Here is a 19,971-nt window from a genome sequence, read left to right as displayed (position 1 = left end):
ATACTTCTCTTAGAGGGCATAGAAGTCATGACAAGCCCCTGCCCCAAGTCAGCCAAGCTCTTCAAAATATAGAAAATAACTGCCTTAACTATCTCAGGCTTTATATTTCTTTGGATTATTTCTTTAGAGATGCTGACCTGACATCGACTATCCAGTGGAATTTTGAAGACCACAGACTGAAGTAGATCCCAAAGGAACAAACTGGTAGAGCTTCCAGAGAGGCAGGCTAGATGTATGAACAAAGCTGAGTCTTATTCTAAGGGTATTATTTAATTCAAATTTATTTAAAATAATTAGTCAACGCAATCTGCTTTTCTGTCTAATTGCAGCATAGATGAATTGGAACCTTTACTGTGTGTCCAGTGTAATAATGGTCCTTTGAGATTCTCATCCTGCTCCTACTAGTTTAATCAGAATTAGTCACTTTAAAGCAACCCTCTGCGTACCACATTAATTTATTAGGGGAACAGTGTTCTGAGACATGTGAGTGAGATCTGAATCAAACAACTGAGTGGTTATGCGTGGTTATAAAAGATGCAGGGGTAAACTCTTCCATTGACCCAGGGATAGAGCCTTACTCATGTGAAGAGAGTCCTAGTCTCTTGCATAGTTGCTTACAGATCATGAGGACTATTCTGAATGGACAAAATAAGGGATGCATTGCTGCCTTGATACTATCAATGAGAAACTGAAGTAGAAGCTACTCTGTATGGTTTGACTGCTATCATGGAAATTATCAGTGACCTAGGCAGGGCCTCAGTCCAGCTCTTAGTCTTCACCGATGGCTTAAAGTGCCCTTCTGTAGTTTGACTGAATTGAATCTAAATTATAAGCATATTTGAGGTCTTACATTTTTTTTGTTTAGAAAGTATTGCATATACATCTAAAAGCTTACCAATAAGCTTTTAGTGTTTACTGCCTACTAATTTTGAAGGCAGCGATACAAGCTCAGTAGATTTGCACTCAACACTAGAGCAAATAGTTCTACAAAGAACTCTGAAACAAGCCTCAATACCTTGTTATCTGCCATTTAATTTTGTTTGAGCTAGGGAGGTAGTGTTTCTGCCCTTCATGTACTCAAACACGGAAGAAGATTGTTTCTAGCTTTTATTGTATTTCGCAATCGTACTATATCAGTCAGGCCTGTTAGTAGTAAAAAAAGCAAATATATTGGCTGTGTTTATTGTTTGATAAATAATGCTGCAGCTATCCATCTACTCTCACAGCACCTCCAATGCCAAGGTGCACAGGAAACTGTTCTGGATGAAGCACACTGGAGGCAAATCTGTTGTGACGTTGCTGTACCTTTTTGGGGTACAGCTCACAACAAAGAGAAAAAGAAGCACAGGAAGAATCATATACCACATGACCTGTATGCCCATGTTCTCCTTCCCCCTGCTTTTCAGAGGATGGTCTGTTTTCACATGAGCACTTGGGTGGGCATGTGTTACAGTTCTGAATTTACAGACCTTGAGCCTAGGCCTGTTGATATCACCAACATATCACTGATTTCAAAGATCATGCTAGAAATGGCTGCAGAGAAAAAGAAATTTATTCTGAATTTAGTAACTAACAACAAAACAAACAGGAATGCACACCCAGCTCTGAACAAAAGAAGAGAAAAGGACCTACTCAGGAGAAAGAATTTTGATATTTTATCTATTTGATACTGTAGTTTGCCAGTGCTATTTCCTGCTATTTCATTCTTTGCTGGCTATGCCACTGTTTACCATATGTTTTACGTACCTGTCTTAGACTATAATTAATCTATTTTTCTTATCTTGCGAGGTGATAGATGTTATTACTGGAATACAGGGAAAGACCCAGGAAGTAAAAACCAGCAGCAACAACAGGTAAAGTATCCCTGAAGATACGATCCATCTGTTGCCTTAAATTACTGTAGTCTGAAAATGTTTTCAATCTTTAAATCCGCAGCCTGTCAGCAAAGGGTCTGGAGTGAATGTTCATCATCTGAAGGAAATAGATAGCTTTCATCTTATTTATCACTTAACTTAGATATGTGTTCTATACAATACAAAGCATCTGCTGTCATAGAGCTCATTACCTATCAGTAGCTTTATTGGTCATCTGTTGGTAAGGATCTTTTTACATTGTGATCCATGAGATTGTCTCCTCGAATGGTTGGAAAATTCCCACTGGTCTCCACGGAAGGGACCCACAGAGGACTGCAGCCATTTCATAAGTGGAGAGCAGCCAGCAATGGTTCTCAGAAACAATGGGAGACAGAGTTGTGTTCGCAGTCAACAAAGCAGAGTGCTTATCCTAATAACTGCCTACGGTTAATGTGCAGAGTGGATAAAATGAGGCTTATTAGCCTTAAGCGTAAGATTAACACCTTGAAAATAGCACAGACAACCGGTATATCTGCATCAGGAGAGAGGCAGGGCTGTGGTGATCCTACCAGGACTGGAACTCAGATCTATTGCAAAAACGAAGAAAGGAGCCAGTGCACAAGCTTAGATCCTAAAGACATATTGCCTGAAAGAGTCTAGAGAGGAAAAGAGCATCAGGATGTGACTCTTACGAACTTGAAAGTTACCTGATCTTTTTCCAAGAGCTTCTCTCAATCAAAGCAATATGCGTGTTTTGGAAATATAGCTAGCTTCTCAGCTAGGCTTGTTCTTTAAAAGGTGGGGAATTTGTTTTGTGTGGAAGATAGCACACTGGGAGTGTGTCTGGGTGTGCCTGAGTGAGTATCTGTGTGTATGTGTATTGGCAGCTTTTGTAAGTTAAAACAATATTTATCCTAGGCTGGGATATCAGAATAATGCTGATTCTTTGCTCCCAGCTTTTTAAAAAGCCTGAAAGGTGTTTAAAGGCATGCCTGGAATCCAAGCAATGGTATCATTGGATGCACACTGACAGGCAGCTAAAATATGTCAAGCGTTTGGGGAGGGCAGAATTAGCACACATTCCAGTCACATCAACTCTGCTGCAATTAACCTTTCTTGATCCTTAGACATATCAGTGGGCAGGAAGCCTCTATGGTCCCTCACTGCCAAGGACACTAATTTATCTAGTCACCTGTGCTGCACATTAATCCAAGATCTTTTTACCACTGAACTCATTCCACTGAGAACCTCCACCACCACCACCTCACCAACTTTCCCAGGGTGCAACACTATCTACCAAGGTCAAGGTATGACACCTTTGCCAGTTCTGATCATTTTAGAAATCGGAGATTAACCTGGAGAACCTTACCCTTGTGAGCAATGCCATTTAAATGAAAGAGACCCCTTAAATTAGGACGAGTGGATAGTTTTCATATATTTTGTCTGATATGTGAAAACAAGTTTTCCAGTTTGCATCAAGTAATGAAAAGGGACAGCTATTAACATTAGCGAGTTTTCCCTTACTGGAGAATCAAGCCTTCTATTTGAAACAAAAATTGTGTCATCTGGGCTGACAAGCCAAAGATGTGAACAAGTGTCCTCATTTGCTATGTCTTCCCCCCCCTTTTTGTACTAACAATGCATAGTCGTGAGGGAAAAAAAAAATCATCCCTTAATTTTAGAAGACAAAAACTTTCCTCTTGAGTGTGTCTCTATACCCACTAACTACTCAGGAGCAAATTGCTGTGGTCGAGCACTGAACAACATGGCAAGATCCATGTGCAAGAAGAAAAGAGAATGCATTCCAGTAAAGGGAAAGTACATGCTCAGTTTGAATCAGGATGCCTAATCTTAAATACTCAGATTTTAAATTATTGTCCGGAGAGAAGGTGAGCTGGGTTTTGCATGGTTACTTGTTTAAAATAAGTAAATGTCTTGGCCAATGAGCTATACCAGATTTTCCAAGGCATATAATCCAGTGCTAGTAGTACACACTTGCTTTCTGCTTGAACCAAGAACCGAGTGTGATTTCGACTGACCACTAGATGGCAAATTGTTACAGTAACCTCAACAGTTATGTTTTTCTTACTGCAGTCTGAATCCAGGGTTGTTGGGTGAGATCTTTTTGTCATTAAGCTAGTAAAAATACTGATTAGGAATAAACCATAACTCAAAAATAAAATAAAATGAATCCCTGTCAACCTAAGACCTGTTCCCCGGGAAGTAATAGCTGAGTCAGGATGCAGAGGATTAGAATTCTTTCAGATTTCCAAACCAGTGGGATATTTGTTTTCACATGTAATTATGCCCCATTTGGTGACTGACTGAACTCTTTTTTGATCCCTTAATATTTGTCATTTTTTCTCTTTAATATATGTATATATATATTCCATTAACTATAAGGTATTGCATTTGCACAAGGTTTATTGATCAAAGATTTTAAATGTTCTAGAAACATAAGTAGCAAAGATTCATAAGATCTCATATGAACAAGTGAAATCTTTTCTCTTTCAGAAAAGGGATGCACCAATGGATGAAAGATACATCTGATAAAGGCCAATCACACACTGACCATGAGCACAGGTAAGGGGGGAAGCCCCAATACTCCTGCATTCTTCACATCTCTCTCTCCTGATCGCAACCCTATTGCCACCAAGTGAAATCTAACCAGCTTCATCTGTCTCTGCCCCTGCCCAATCGTGCTCAGCCAGGCTCTTCCCTCAGGAATAACCCACAGAGGAATTATGTGCTCTTGGCTTGTTGTTTGGTTTGGGTTGGGTTTTTTGGGTTTTTTTGAGGGGACCAGGGGAGAAAAGGGGCTGGAAGTCTGGCTGGAGTTTTGTAGCTGGGTCTTTGTTTCTTGCAGGCAGGTCCTGCTGTTCTTAGCACTTGTTATGGCCACATCCTTTGCTGGTTTTAACATCTTTTTTCCTATTCTGCAAGTTCTTTTCTTTGCTCTTTCTCTCAGCTCAGAGGCAGTGAGACTTATGTGACTTGGCAGTTCCACTTAATTTAATTTTCTGAGGGTGTGTATAAAGAGAAGAAGGTGATTCAGACCTATTGAATGGACACCTTGAGTTGCTCCAGCCATTTCTTGTTGGATAGAAAAGTGGATGTAGCATAAAGTAGAACCTTTTGTGGCTATGCTCAGAGTGGAGAAAGCATCCTTTAAAAATCACTTTGTAATTGCTGGGATGAGAGCTGATGTTGGGATATAAAGGAGGGTTGAGGAGTAAAGCAGTGCAATGAGTTTTTCTGAGAAGGTTTCTGTAACTCAGCTAGCTTCCAGGACAACCAAGACTATAAAGGTACCTAAGGCCTTTATCTATTTGCAGGCTGTAAATCCTGCCTGGCACTTCCCAGGTAGGACACAGTACATCCACCCTTCCCATACATACCACGATAGTCATGATGACAGCTGCTGGGGTTTCCTGTTTCTCCTGCTGGCACCATCGTAAAGATGGTCACGTAAGGATTGTTAAGCATTTAAAAATATGTTTAAATTGAGACATAAGGATGTTAAGGCTTGAGCCAACAGTGGTGGCCAATAACCTTTTCCATCCCCTGTGACAAGAAGCAGAGGCTGTTTTTGCCTAAAGAAGCTCCCCGATTCAGAAATTTGCCCTGAGCACACTGGGAGGTGTTTGACAGCAGCACATTAAGCAATGTCCCTGGGTGCAATATACTGAGAGCTGAGCCAGGGCACTCTGCCACTCATTCTGGATAAGTTGAGCCCTTTAACACCAGGGACTGCGAGGGGCTTGTTCCATGCTCTCAATAAGATAAGCTGCCATCCACGCTTCACAAGACACTCCTATCTGCCAAGCTGCTCTGAGAAAAACTGGGAGATGTGCAGCATGATTTAAAGCACGCTACAGACTCCCCTGAGCTACAATCCAAAATGTCGGGGTCTTGCTAATTAAAAGTGATGCACTACCAGAGGGGTGGCATCCTTCAGATAGGGGAGCGTTTATGCGTGGCTTACAGGTGTTAAACAGCTGTGAAGGAGAGAACTACAACACAAGAATGATAGAGCTAGCAGTACTAGAGTCTAAACGTGGGAGATTGATTAAAAATTCTCTAATTAAAATGTATTTTCACAATCCTGAGCCTCACAAGTGTAAATAGTAACTGAGAGAGACTAGTCTCTGTATGCGTATGCTACCACTAAAATGGTCTCAAACTGATGTGACAGCTAATCAGAAAACAATCTGTGTATCAGTGAGGTAAGTTTCCTGTCTGTAAAGATATTTGCATAGAGCTATTACCTATGGACTCTTATTTTCCCTGCCTATTGTGATTTTTTTTTTTTTAAAGCTGCCAAGATAAAGTCACATTTTTTATATGCTAGTTAAATTTGAAGAGCAATTAGTCTTTCAGTTTATTGGTGTTGGATATATGTAAGATTTTTTCAGGTGAGAATTCAGCGGTTGCCTTGTGAAGTGAGCTGTTAACAGCATTTGATCAAATTCCTCAGTAATGCTAAACAATACATAAGTATTCTGAACATCCTGAACAATAAAGTTACAGAAGCCAGACTAAGAGAACCAGGCCATATCTGGAAATTTTGCTGCAATCGGAGCCAAAATTAATGAGAAGTTCTATACTTCTATACAGTTTCCCTTAAAAAAAAAAAAAAAAAATAGAAAAGACAAAATTTGATATTCAGTTGCATGGCAAACATATGAGATAGGCTGCTGACAACCCTAATTTATCCAGTATAATTCCAATCATCAAGTTATAGAAACTGAAATGTAATACATTTTAATCTTTGAATTTTTATGGCTGAATCAACCTCTTGCTTTCCTTTTTTGATTCCAACCCTAACATCAAATAAACAGAGCAAATATTAGACATGCTTGTCTAATTTTTTCTCATGTTTTGTTGATAGGATTATAAGCTGTTGGCTTTGTAATTACCATCTCATGCTGAGACATTGACTAACACTGCCAGAAAATACTCTGTCTCTGCTTAATACTCAAGCTGTCAATTAAATAATTTCAAGCTATTAATCAAAATTGTCAACAAAATAATTTCTGGTGAACAGAGCCTGTTTTCTTCCAACCCCATTGTTCAAGATGAAGAATCCATAGCTCTAAAAACCAAAGACAAGATACATTTACTAATTGTTCCCAAGAACTTTGTTCTTTTAGGGCTGTGGGAGTATTTAAATGGAGTTCTCATTAAGGAAAAGAACAGTATTCCTCAAACAGCCCTCTTGGACATAGAGCTGACAAAGAAAGAGGAACAATTTTGGAGATTTCTGTAAAGTTTTGTTCAGGAGTCTTGCTTCTGTCAGTGTCACTGAAGCTGCTCAGAGTTGCCTGAAGTTTAACACCCTCATGAATACCAAAGCTCCATAAAATAACTAGATGATGAGAGAAGGAATTTAAAAAATGTAAAATTAAAACTTTCTCTTGACCTTTTTCTGTTAAACTGTTCTGTGAAACAAGTACGATAAGAAGCCTGCAGAGTCAAAACTCCTGGTATTAAACAGCGTGCCTACTCTGCTGTTCATTAGCACTACAGTGTAATCACTTTCTACGTGAAGATCTCAACTAGTAATTGATTTATTTTTGACCATGTCTCACCAAGTTTGAATTGTCAGAGTGAATTAATAAATTGTGTGACCTCTAAGGGTACTCAGTTTTAAATGACCTTTTAATATTAGTTAGGGCCTCCATCTGCATGGAGGCATATACTGAGATAATGGGAGTGGAGACAAATCAATAGATTTCTTGAGATATCTCCCATCCCATAAATGATATAAGCAAATATTTAGCTTACTGCTCTCAGAAATACTTGTGCTAAATGTAAGCATTTTTATTGCCTGTGTTAGTTCATTTTGAGGCCTAGCAGGAAAAAAGATAGGTTAAATGCTGGAATGTACAGAAGCAGATGCAAAAGCAAGGGCCTGCTTTACCTTTCTCACATAAGGATGTAAGGATTTTCTGTGTATCATTCTCTGACTGCAGGACTGAGCTATGTACTAGCACACACTTGAGTGTGTGCTAGAAATTTCCCGATTAATACAAAGCTAACCCAATCACACTAGAAAATGGCAGCTCTTCCAAATAACTGCTTGGGGAATGAGCTTGCAGGGAGCTGGGACTCACAGTAACAATGAGGCCATGAGCTTGCAGTGAATTTGCTTCACGTGACTGACATGACACTGACAGGAAGGCAATATCCAGCTATTTCCAGCTCTTTTCTTTCTGTTTCAGTTGCTCAGGCTTTGCGCTGGCTTGGAAATATCTGCTTATCGTTCTTTATCTGTACTACCTCATGGCCAATGACCCGCAGCTGAGACCAGGTTGCACTAGTGCAAATGCATACTGATGGACTCCTGTCCTAGAGCCTGGAGCTTTTGCCACCTCAGCAGGAAAAAAGGAAAGAGGAAAGGGAATTGCCCATGGTAGCGCGGGCAGTTTTTGTGCCCTGCTCGTTAGTATGTCCCCCATCCTTTTCACTTGCTTGGAAATAGCTGACGAAGAAGACGTGCTGCTGGCGCCCCATATAAAGCAATTGATGCGCATTTCAATGTTGTCTCTGGGTCAGAAGGAGGTTGTGTTATACGGTTTAAGTAGTTCCCTGCCCTTGTGGCTGCACAGTGACTTTCCTTCTTCTCCCTGTTTTCTTTTCTTTTTCTCATTTGTGCTGGTTGTAATGCATAACTACACTTCTCTCTCCCCACTCTTTCATTAAATACTATCTTTTCATTTTGCAGTGACACCTGAAATCAGAATAGAGAGCTGCTGGGAACAGCCCATTTATGGAAAGGAAATCCAGAGTAGCCATGAACCGAGGCATACAGGAATAAGGACTTAGGCAGATGCAGGAATGGAAACTAATTTTAGTTATTCCATTGCAAGCTCATCACACTGTCAGTGTCACACTCTTCTTTATCTCCCATATCACATCCAACAGTTACCTCATGCCACAGCTATCTCCTGACAGAGACCATTGTGGGGCATTTTTGTAATAATTTCATCCCTGTATTTTGGAAAACTTCAAATCACATGCCGTGATGGTTGCTAGAGCACATTGCCTTGCATCACTCTCCTACTTCCCTGAAATGGCATATATGTCTGTGGTGTCCTGATTAAGAGCAGCCTTGAACTGAAATCCCTGCATTTACACAGCTTTTGAAAAGGATTTCAGGTTTGCCCAGTATGAATTTTAAAAATTTCTCAATAAGATGTCTTGCCGTTGATTCAGTCTGAACGTTGAGATTTCATCCAAGTGCTGTGATAGAGATGTGTCTTATACCTCCTCACACTGTGCAGTGGAAAAATATGTGGGGTTTTTTCAGACTGATCTCTGTGGTTTTGAGTGCTGATTAGTGTCACCAAAAGCACTCCTGTTCTTCCATTAAAACACACCCTTTACTTCTTTATGAATGCTGTATTACTTATGGGCAAAAGCAGTCATGCAGCTGAGAGTGACAGCACTCTGCATCATATAGAAAAGACTCTCAGGCTTGACATTCTTTTTTTCTCTAAGGTTTTAGCATGGAAACAAAGGTTCCTTGTGCTATAATGCACGTCCCTTGCAGGAGGAGGATGGGATAGGATATTTTCTTGTGGTGAAGCAGGACATCGCATTTTGAGTTCTGGAAATTGAGGCATGATTGTTGGCTCTGCTATCTATGTCCTCTGCTACCTTGGGCAAGTAATTTGATAAATTTTCTTCTGTGAAACAGGGATGCTTCCCTTTGCTGCCCTGTGTGTCTCTACATACAGTGTATGTTCTTGGGGGACAGGATTTGTTTCTTATCTGTTGCACATGCAATCATCTAACTGTGCTGCTGACAAATAAGCATAAAACTTAAATGAAAATTATAATGCTCTTTGAAATCATAGGATACTGAAATGTTTGATGCTTATTAGTTTTCCTGTCTCACCTGTCCTAAATATGGGGATTTGAAATTGCAGTTTGAAGATCTATAAGAAATGTCCCCAAAAGCTCATAGTGGGTGCAAGTCCTTCCCTTGTGAAATCTGAAAGGAAACGCTCTTACCTCCACATTCCAACCACACTTTTACCTATGATATTTATATTCATATATAAGTAGGGCAGGCAAAATTTTAATATCCTCTCCCCTTCCAATAGATTATTTAATTGAATATTTTTTCATCAAATATATCTCTTCAAATATTAAAAGAAAAAAAAGGAACTCTTTAGGAATTACTTTATTTTCAGTGATGCTTCTGTATTTAAACCACGAACAATTCTGTTTTCCTCTTACTGAAACCTTAATCTCTTTGGGTTTGCTTGGTGGTGTTTTCTGAGACTCTTTCAATAGAATCCATTAAAAACAATCAGAGAAAAAAGGAAAAAAAAATTAGAAGAAAGGAATTTTTTTTTCATGTTTAAACAACCCCTTAATATGTAATAACAATCTAATTTTAAAATATTAATTAAATTTGTTAAGGTATGGACTGTTGAACCAAAATCCACCTGAGTTTACATGTGGAGAAATTGCATGTGACATAACTAACTGACAAACTTTCTTTGTATTCACTGAGGAACTGGTCATGTCCAGAAAGCCCAGGACATATAAACAAACATTAATTACTTTCTCCTGGGGAAGGTTCCACATCCCAATCTGCTATGTGTTAGTGAGAGCAGGTGTTCCTCCGTTCCGAAAATCAGACTAAGAAACGGTGAGGATGCTTAAAAACCACTTCACATTCTTTTTACTCTCTTCCCCGTACCCAGAGGACCATCACACCCTTTCGATCTTGTATATCGTCGACCTTGACACTTCGTAAAGCCCTGCTTCACTTTCTAGCCTTTCAGCACCAAGCTTGCTTCACACATTCCTACACAAAGCCGTGCTCTTCTGCTGCCTCTTGACAGAAGAAGCCATGGAGGCATCAACTTGGAGGAAGTTGTGGGGTGCCTGAGATTAGAGTCTATTTTGGAGCCCCACAATCTTCAGGACTGACCCTTTCGACAAGTGAGCTGTTCCCAGGAGTTACTGCATAGCCTTGGCTACTGCTGTGTCAACTGCACTCATGTTCATGGTTGATCTGCTTAGTGCTGTAAGTATGAAAGGCCTCTCTTTGCTCTCTACGCTGATTTTCCCCTCCAGTTCTTACTGTGGCATAAGAATGAAGATTGTCCAACCCATAGTGCCAACTCCACCAGAAGCGAGCTCCAACAGGAACAGTGAAATGTTAATGAAACAATGCTGTATACATGCTGAATGTTGTTCCTTAACACTGCCAGGTTCAGTGCAGAGACTTAGGTTGAATTCATAAGCTATGTTTTCCCATGTATAACTGCAAATTAAGTGGGGGAACAAACAAACTTTCCTAGGAGCAAGGGCCAAGAGACCTCTCTGTAACTCTGCCTGCCTGATGCACCATTTATTGCTAATGAAATGGGGTCATCGTTTATGCTACAGATTTAATAATAATTAAACAGTGATGCTTATTAATGTTCCCTCTCCAGCTACCTCAGTTAATCTATTTAGCATAGATTTTTCTTCTGAGACCAATTTGCTTTCTAGGATGCTTATTGTGCATATAAATTGCAGTGCATGTGGAAAAAAGGACCAACCTCTTCATTTCAGTTACATGAAATAAAGCCCTTCTGTTAAACAATTTAATTCAGAAAAAAAAATGCATGTGTTTTAAATTTATCAGCCTGCAACTTAAGGAAACAGGAAGCTGCTTTTATATCAGATGTACTTTATGGGTATTCCTCATCTGGCAAACCCCCAGCAGGGTCTAAATTGAATAAGTTAAGAAACTCAGCAAAAGCCAGTTTGTATATAACACAGCAGGCTGCATTGCCCTTCAGTATGCTATTGTTCAAGGAGTTATCGAAACGAAGAGCGGAAATGCAAAGACAGCTGGAATGTCTGAGCAGTAATTGTGTTCCTAATGAGCCACTGAATCACAATGACATATTTGTGGGTTAGGAAATTTATGTCAGATCACTGTGTGCACACTAATTTTTACTTTACGCATTTATATCTGCAGGGTGTGAAATTACAGATTCATAGAAAATATGTCTGGACTTAGCAGGGCTTAGAGAGGTCACTAGCCCGGCCTCTGCTCCAAGGCAGCGTCAGCACTGCTTATGTCACTGATGGAGCAGTTAAAGTAATGCTGTTCAGTTTTGTCACCCAGCAAACTACAGTTGCACAGCAAGCTAAGTTTTGATTCATAGGAAAGTGGAGTGAACCTAGAAAAGCTCCTCTGGCTCTAGAATTGTTCATCTGGATTAACGGAGTAACAGAAGAATTTCACTCCATGTCTGATTAAGGACCAGGTGCAGTCCTCAAAGTAGCCAGTGCATTCATAGGGAGACAGGAGACTCAGCTGAAATTCTTGGAGCCATACAAATGCTGAAGAAATCCTTTTAAATTCAAACCCTTCAGCTCTAAATCTCATAGAAAACCCCAAACCCTCAGAAAGAAGTCATGTAATACTGTAGATCCTGGTGCTTACAAACTCTGCAAGGCATATGTGTGGGCTGTTGTCTGTGCAGTCAAGCCATTATTCATACTTGTCTGAGAAGGAAAACCTGATATGACCAAGGACTGAGGATAAGGCCATATGCTGTGAAGTGCTGAGAAGGCTCAGCACCTGATGCCTTCCAGTAAGCAGCAGCTCTTACAATATGCTTATCTCATACAGTAGCTAGTATTGTGCTTCACGAAAGAGTTAAGGCTAAGTCTATTCTCATGGTTTTTAAAGTTCATGTCACTTCCTATGGCAGTAAGGACCTTAGTTCATCATAATCTGGTGATGAATCACCAACAAAAAGAAGATGGTGCTTTTCTTTTAAAGTTAATTAACAAGTGGCCTGAACTCAGCTCCAAAATTTCCCTAAGTTTTCTGTGCTTAGCTCTGGAAAGCCACAATATTCAGAGATGAGCATTTCATAAGGCTGCAGAAGATTTATAGATAAACTTGCAGAGATAACCAGGAACTTCACAATAAGGTTTCAATTAATCTTCCTAAGCTCAAATACCTACTTCTAACGTAGTATAGCAATAACAGGGACCTTGATAATGTACTTTGCTTCTATTATCAAGTTCCTGCTGTTTAGAAGAAGTAAAGTTGAATAAAATGAGGTTAAAAGGCCATGCCAACGTCTGGCTCCATTACATCAATACTGCACATGATTTTCACAAAGTTATTGATATTTAAGAAAAAAAATAGAGGATGAATTTAAAACAGGCATGGCTTGAGTATTGTTCTCATTAAGTTAGCTGGAGTTGTGGCCATTTGTGCCAGTGATAGATTTGGGCTATTGAAGGAGGAAGAAAGTTGTAGAGGTGAGGTAACAAATCAGTGGATGCACTTAGCATAATGGAAAAGCAGAGCCCAGAAAACTCAGCAGATCAGTGGTGGTTTAGTCTTTGGGTAAAGTTCTTAGTGCTTGCAAGGACAAAACCTGCAGTAGTCATGAGAAGAAATGCCCCTTTATCTTGAGTGCTAGACCAGTTGGGCAGAGGAGCTGAGCTCTGGCCCTGTTGCCAAAACAAGAGCACTTTGAAGTCTGTGAAGAATGAGGAGATTTGGGGGGACGATGTTCTGTAAGAACTAGACCAATTTTTGCATACACAATGCTCGCATTTTGTTGAAATTTGCACACTAAAGCAAAAAGGGCCAGTAAATAATTTTAGCACATCTTTCTGACAAAATCATTTCCACATTCCCCACATTGTGCCTCTGAGCTATTTGAATTGATGCAAAGGTGAAGTCAGAGTAGTCTGTTGGCCTTTGTGTGTTTCCAGTAGTTTTTAGACAGCCTCTTTGGCAGTGCTGGGACTAAATCAAGAATAACTGTAACCTGCCAAGTCACATATATAACATAAAGAAGGAGGGAAAGGTTTTCTGAGCTATTTGCAAATATTTCAGTCCCCTGTCTGTTTCTGAACATTTATGTGGTACGCAGCACTGAGTGCTAGCATTTAACTAGTGTTAATGTTTAGATCTGGAAAGAGTGGTTTATAGTGAAAATAAGCACTGCAGAAAAAAAAAGTCCTTTTTCACCATCTATGTGAAGCCAATGCAGGTGTATGGTGCCTGCATAAAAAAAAATTGAGGCCCAGCTTTACAGGCCACGCTCTGGCTTGCATTCAATCTCTCTTCAAAGTGCTCTTTCCAGCAGAGCCCTTGCAAAGCACAGCTTTATAGTTGCAATGTGAGAAATTCTCCTCACTCATTTTGAGCTCATCTGTTCCTTTGCATTCAGGGCCTTGTGACTCCAGTATCGTGGTAGTACCTAGAGCTCTTCTCCCATGCTGTGTGCTGTACAAGCACACAAGAATGGAACTTTTCCCAAAGAAGTTCCTTTGTAAGTGTAATGTAAATACTTAGCTCTAAAATAGTTTTGAAAAGGGCAGAGTTGTTACCTTAAGGGAGCTTTTGTTTGCTGTTGGTGTGAAATTGATATGTTTGGATAGAGGCTCTGAAGAATTTACATTTTAGCTTGAAATCTGCATGGATGAAAGTTGTTCACGCGCAGCAAAAGAAGTCAGCTACCAGGAGGAAGAAAGAAAGGGCAGCTTCTCTCTGAGGAGAAACTTGTCCTATCTCCAAGTGTCCTAGCGCAGAATGTTTACAAAATGCTCATTAAGGGAAAGGGGATTGCGAGATAGCAACAAATCTGGTGAACAGCTTACACTACACGAGATAAGAGAGGCAAGGCAACCATAGAAGAGAGCAAGCCATATCCAATTACCGAGACCTGGTTTTGGGGAGGGGGAAGGGGGAGACAGACAGGACGGATCACAAGTTTCAAGACAAGAGCTTCCAAACTTGTCATCTCTCTGTGACATAAGCCGTGTACAACCCAGGGGATAAAACCGCCACTTAGCCCACACGAGAGCTAGAGCTTGTTGAGTGCGGTTGGAAGCTTGAGCGAAGTCATGGATTCTGTAGTCCTCCAGCTGTGGGCTGTCCTCTGTCTCTTGATTCACCTTGCCACTTGCAGTCCCATCCTGAGCTTAGAGCACTCTTCTTTGGAGGAAGACGTGCCTCTTTTCGACGAGATTCTCTCCGAGCAGGATGGTGTTGATTTCAACACGCTACTTCAGAATATGAAAAATGAGTTTTTGAAGACGTTGAACCTCTCTGACATTCCCCTGCATGAAACGGCCAAAGTGGATCCACCAGAGTACATGCTAGAGCTGTACAACAGGTTTGCCACCGATAGGACATCTATGCCATCCGCAAATATTATTAGAAGCTTCAAAAATGAAGGTAAGATATGGGCATCTCTAGGAGAAGTAAATAGAAATGAGCATCTTTATAGTCAGCGTGAAATGTATTTACCAGGCATGGAGCATGAACCATACTAAGGGAAAAAAGGCCTTTCAGTGAGGATGCCATTGGAAATAGGCAGCTAATACTACATGTACCAGAGTTACCCAAATCCCACTTCTTGTGCTTTTGAGACTGTAAGGTTTTGGAGGAAGATGTTTCTTTAATGTTTGGGCAGCACCAAGTATAACTTAGGTGCATCATTTTCATTATCCTCATAATGACGCACATCGTTTGCAATTACCTGATTGATTTTTCAAATGGATACCTTAAGTAATATTTGAAACTAATGCAAGAAATGTTTTTACACACTGTTCAAAGGTGCAATATTTTCCTATTATGAGCTTAACCAAATATGGCTTTCTGTTAATATCCTCTCACTTTTGATGCTCATGGGATTTGTAACATTTTCTTCCTTTGGTATCTGAGCACAGTCCAGCAAAAATACATAGAAATACGTGAAACAGAATTTTGGATAACCCTTAGATTTTACTTAGGAGGACTAGAATATTTCCTATTAAAAAACAAAGAAAACAAACAAACAAACACCCCACACCCCCACACACCCCACCCCCAAACCTGAAAAGCCTAATTGTGACCTTAGGTAGTTTCCCTATATGTTTCTGCTTCAGCATTTCCTCTCAGTTCAGTGAGGACAAGATAATGTTTCAGTGCTAACATTCAATAGTTTGTCAATACCAATTTGCACCAATACAGGTCTTATGTTAAAAACATTTTTCAACTAAACAATTCCAAATACAGATAACTCCACTTGGCAAACACAAGTGCTTCAATTCATTTTAACTACTCAGGGGCACATGCAACTATTCAAACTGCTGTGGGGCTTCTATAATCCTTTGTTTGTCTAATTTATGAAGTATAAAGTCATTATTCCTTTTTCTCTAACATTTTCACTTTTGAAATTATGAACTATAAGGAGAGGCTACATGCAAGTCACTTCAGTTTTGCAGTGGAGTGAGATGCAAGCAGAGAATTTAAAGGCTCTGTTCTGGTCTGTCCTTCTGCCAGGCCCAGGCACTCTTCACCAGCAATATGTTTCTGGTTTGAAGAGCCACTACACTGTGGTTTAAATCTTCTTTACGTATTCTTTCCTCCAGTGTGGAGAAATTTATTGAAGGGTTGTTAGTAAACCAGTTACAACCACTGGTGAAGAGTCGCTCATGTGAACCACCGTTCCTGTCACTGCTCATCAGCATGAGTGAAGACATATGCAGAAATGCATGTTGTTCTTTTCTCTTTTTGCACTGTTTGGAAAAAATAAATGGGATAAAAATTGCCAAGTACAGTGTGCTAAAGAATAAAATACAGTGTGGTTTAATGATGTAAATCTGAAATCATTCCACTGGCAAACCCGATGTTCTTTCAGGTTTGCAGCATTGCAAATGGTACAGACCGACCTTTTGCCAGTAATACTTGAGGGTTTGCAGTTCTGTGCCTTTCTGTAACCACGACATTCGATGCCTACTTCATCACTGCAGAAGTTCTGCACCAGTTGGAGTAAATTTGGCTGAACTTTTTGTCATTTTTGTATTTCTCTCACTTCTTCCAGTCCAAACCAGCAAGCTGCAAAGTGAGACTACGGATGTTAAGGCAGCTTCATAAACGTATGCAGTTAGAGGAGCTACGCAATTAATGTTTGTTATGTGTCTTGAAAGTCTGTATAACTAAGAACCATCCATTTCATGCTAACAAGCTCTTTTGATAGAGAAATTAATTACTTGCAATGATCAGGACAGCAGAAACAGATCATACCATGGAATTTTTTTGTTCACCTGCCTACTGAAAATTGGCAGTAATGGTAGTTTCATTATTATCCATTAAATCCTTTATTAAATTTGTTATAAGAACATTATGGAAATACAACATGCTGCATGGCTGGAATTATTTCTTTGTTTTAAGCCATGGACCGTAACATCTCCATTGTAAATGGGACTGTAATCAGTTCTTAAAAGTTGAATAAAGGTCTTAAGGGAAATTTTTCTTTTCCTGTGGACTCCAGATCTCCCTTCCTGACCCTGCTAGGGGTGTACTGGTAACAGTAGGAGATATTTCACCATATAGACTTTCTAGCTAAAGCACAGAGTCACATCCTGACTTAAAAATAAACACTTCTTATGCCCTGGTAGCATTCACCCAGCTTCTTACATATGGCATGGCCTTCCCCTGCCTCCTGGTGAATTACTTGTGCTCATCTTCTATATGGTCAGGTGGCATTTCTCCATGCTGTCATTATATGTAATCACTGGAGACTTGCTTTAGCGTATCAAGGTCTAGGAAATCCCGAAGATCACTTCCAGTGTGGAGATCGCAGCTAAGCTTGAATAGTATTGTCTTTCAGCTCACAGTCTGCTCCTACCCTGATGCTGTGCAGAGCATATTCAGCTCCCACCTTTATCAATTGACAGGTAGGGAAATGCAAGCAGAATCACCCCTCATTTTTTAAATTTATGAACAGATGAAAGTGCAAAATGGAAAAAAAAAAGAAAAAGGCAGGTGCCTCAAAACTGAAATTAAGTAGGACAAGTCATGTGCTTAAATTAACTGATTGCTTAAGTGCACTGATGGAGCATGGCCAATACTTGCAGCTTTATCAGTGTCATTTTTCTACAAACATCAAAATTGGAGAAGTCAGAGATGAAGATAGTAATAGGTCACAAGTAGCTTGCCTTTGCAGAAATGTTACCCATAATCCCTATGTTCTAATCTGTCTTCCAAGTTACAAGTAGACAGCACAGTAATTCAGCAACAAATACACAATCATTAGCTAAGATTGCATTGTGTAAAGAAATGCATATTGCCTACATATAAACAAACAACGCAGATAGGACAGACAGCCTGACTGACAAGCGCATATTATGTTCTTATATGTTTTATTAACCAAAGCTGCCAAAAGTGCCTGGCTGAGTACAGCTGTTTGACTGCTCACTTGAAGTCCATTGAGTCTGTGGCAGAATTTCTGTTGACTGGTGGTTCACACCGGACATTCACCGCCTGCTCTTCCTAACGAAGAGCCTTTACATCTTCCAAAGCAACTTTTCCTCCCTTAGTGCTTGGCCTTTTCAGTTTCTGAGGGATGTTTCAGCAGAAGGGAATACTTGCTAGCACAGAAAAGCTAAGCAGACACAGATACAGCCTGTTGTTCTTGCATATGCAGCTTATATGTCACCCATCTCATGTTTACTCCAGTGAAATATCCTTCTTCCCTTTCTCTCCTACACCAACGAATGTTTTTCCTCATTCGTTAAATAGTTGCTGTGCAGCAGCCTGGAAGTGATTTGTATTTCAGTATTAGGCAACATGTTTTTAATATGTAAGCCTTCCAGGTGATAAGGAAGTCGCTGGAAAGTATGGGGAGAGAAAGAGGATCTATAAATCCAGGTTTACAGTCTTTAGTATGTCTGGGACCTTGCTGTCCTTAGACATCTAAAATAAAGTCGTCCTTTTTTCCAAGAACAGTTTTGGAAAATGATGAAAAAACACTCTCCTGGAACTGTTTGAAACCAAGAAATACAAAACATGTCAGATGATCTTCAGTGCGTGTGTTGCTGGATGTATTCATCCTTTTAAAATATTTGATCTTTGTCATTTCCAGACTTGGCTTCCCACCCTATTGGTATTACAGGAATTCGGAAATACCCTCTTCTATTCAATGTTTCCATCCCTCACCATGAAGAAATCACCATGGCCGAGCTGAGGCTCTACACCTTAGTGGAAAGGGACCAAATGCTCTACGATGGGCTTGACCGGAAGGTCACCATTTTTGAAGTGCTGGAAAATGACCGTATGGGGGCAGGAGAAGAGAGAAAGACAGTGGCATTGGCATCCAGGCAGATCTATGGCACAAGCAGTGAGTGGGAGAGCTTCGAGGTCACCGAAGCCATCAAGCGTTGGCGAAGGGCAGGGCTGACCACACACCGGCTGGAAGTTCATATAGAGAGCAGGGAAGGGGAGGAGCAGAATGGAGAGGGGAAACTCGATATTGACATCAACTCTGAGGCTAAGCATGTGCCCCTGTTGATTGTGTTCTCTGATGACCAAAGCAATGACAAAAAAGAGGAGAAGCAAGAGCTGAACGAAATGATAGACCATGAGCAGCTCCTGGACTTGGAGAACCTGGAAGTCGGCAATTTCCATGGCCAGCCTGGTGAGGAGGCGCTGCTCCAGATGCGCTCCAACATCATTTACGACTCTACTGCCCGAATCCGGAGGAACGCAAAAGGCAACTACTGTAAAAAGACTCCACTGTACATAGATTTCAAGGAGATTGGCTGGGATTCCTGGATCATCGCCCCAGCAGGATATGAAGCTTACGAGTGCCATGGAGTGTGCGCCTACCCCTTAACAGAGCACGTCACACCAACAAAACATGCCATTGTCCAGACTTTGGTTCATCTGAAGAATCCCCAGAAAGCCTCCAAGGCCTGCTGTGTGCCCACCAAACTTGATCCCATCTCTATTCTCTACTTAGATGCGGGGGTGGTCACCTACAAGTTCAAATATGAAGGCATGGTGGTATCAGAGTGTGGCTGCAGATAGTAGCAGGGAACGCATGCACAGGGGAGTGCACAGGGGAAGTATTTAATGATTCAGTCTGTAAATTTGTACATTTCAGATTTCCTATTTAATAAGGTTATTTAATGAGGCATGTACAGATAATTGTATGTTTCCTCTTACGGGGAATGGGCAAGTCGTACGACCATAGGGAATGTATATTTTGTTCCATTGCTTGCTTCTTGCTGTTCTTTGCTGTTCAAATTATGACCCAGTCTCTTTTCCTATCAGGGCCTAGAGCAGATCACTGGATTGTTT

The 19,971-nt window shown here is 40.4% G+C and overlaps 1 protein-coding gene across 1 annotated transcript; it reads left to right on the top strand.

Moving 5' to 3' along the window:
* Nucleotides 1–14,747: 14,747 nt before the first annotated feature.
* Nucleotides 14,748–19,698, top strand: BMP10 (bone morphogenetic protein 10). Its single transcript, XM_075042138.1, has 2 exons — nt 14,748–15,081; nt 18,755–19,698. The coding sequence occupies exons 1-2, from the start codon at nt 14,748–14,750 to the stop codon at nt 19,696–19,698; spliced, it is 1,278 nt and encodes a 425-aa protein (XP_074898239.1).
* Nucleotides 19,699–19,971: the final 273 nt, after the last annotated feature.

This window comes from Buteo buteo, chromosome 12, assembly GCF_964188355.1.
Source record: "Buteo buteo chromosome 12, bButBut1.hap1.1, whole genome shotgun sequence".
Taxonomy (NCBI): Eukaryota; Metazoa; Chordata; class Aves; order Accipitriformes; family Accipitridae; genus Buteo; species Buteo buteo.
The sequence above is the reverse complement of the archived record's forward strand: the minus strand, read 5'-3'. Positions and strand labels throughout refer to the sequence as shown.

Coding starts and splice junctions, on each gene's coding strand:
- BMP10 (XM_075042138.1), top strand. CDS start 14,748: ATGGATTCTGTAGTCCTCCAGCTGTGGGCTGTCCTCTGTCTCTTGATT. Junction 15,082..18,754: donor TAGAAGCTTCAAAAATGAAG/GTAAGATATGGG, acceptor TGTCATTTCCAG/ACTTGGCTTCCCACCCTATT.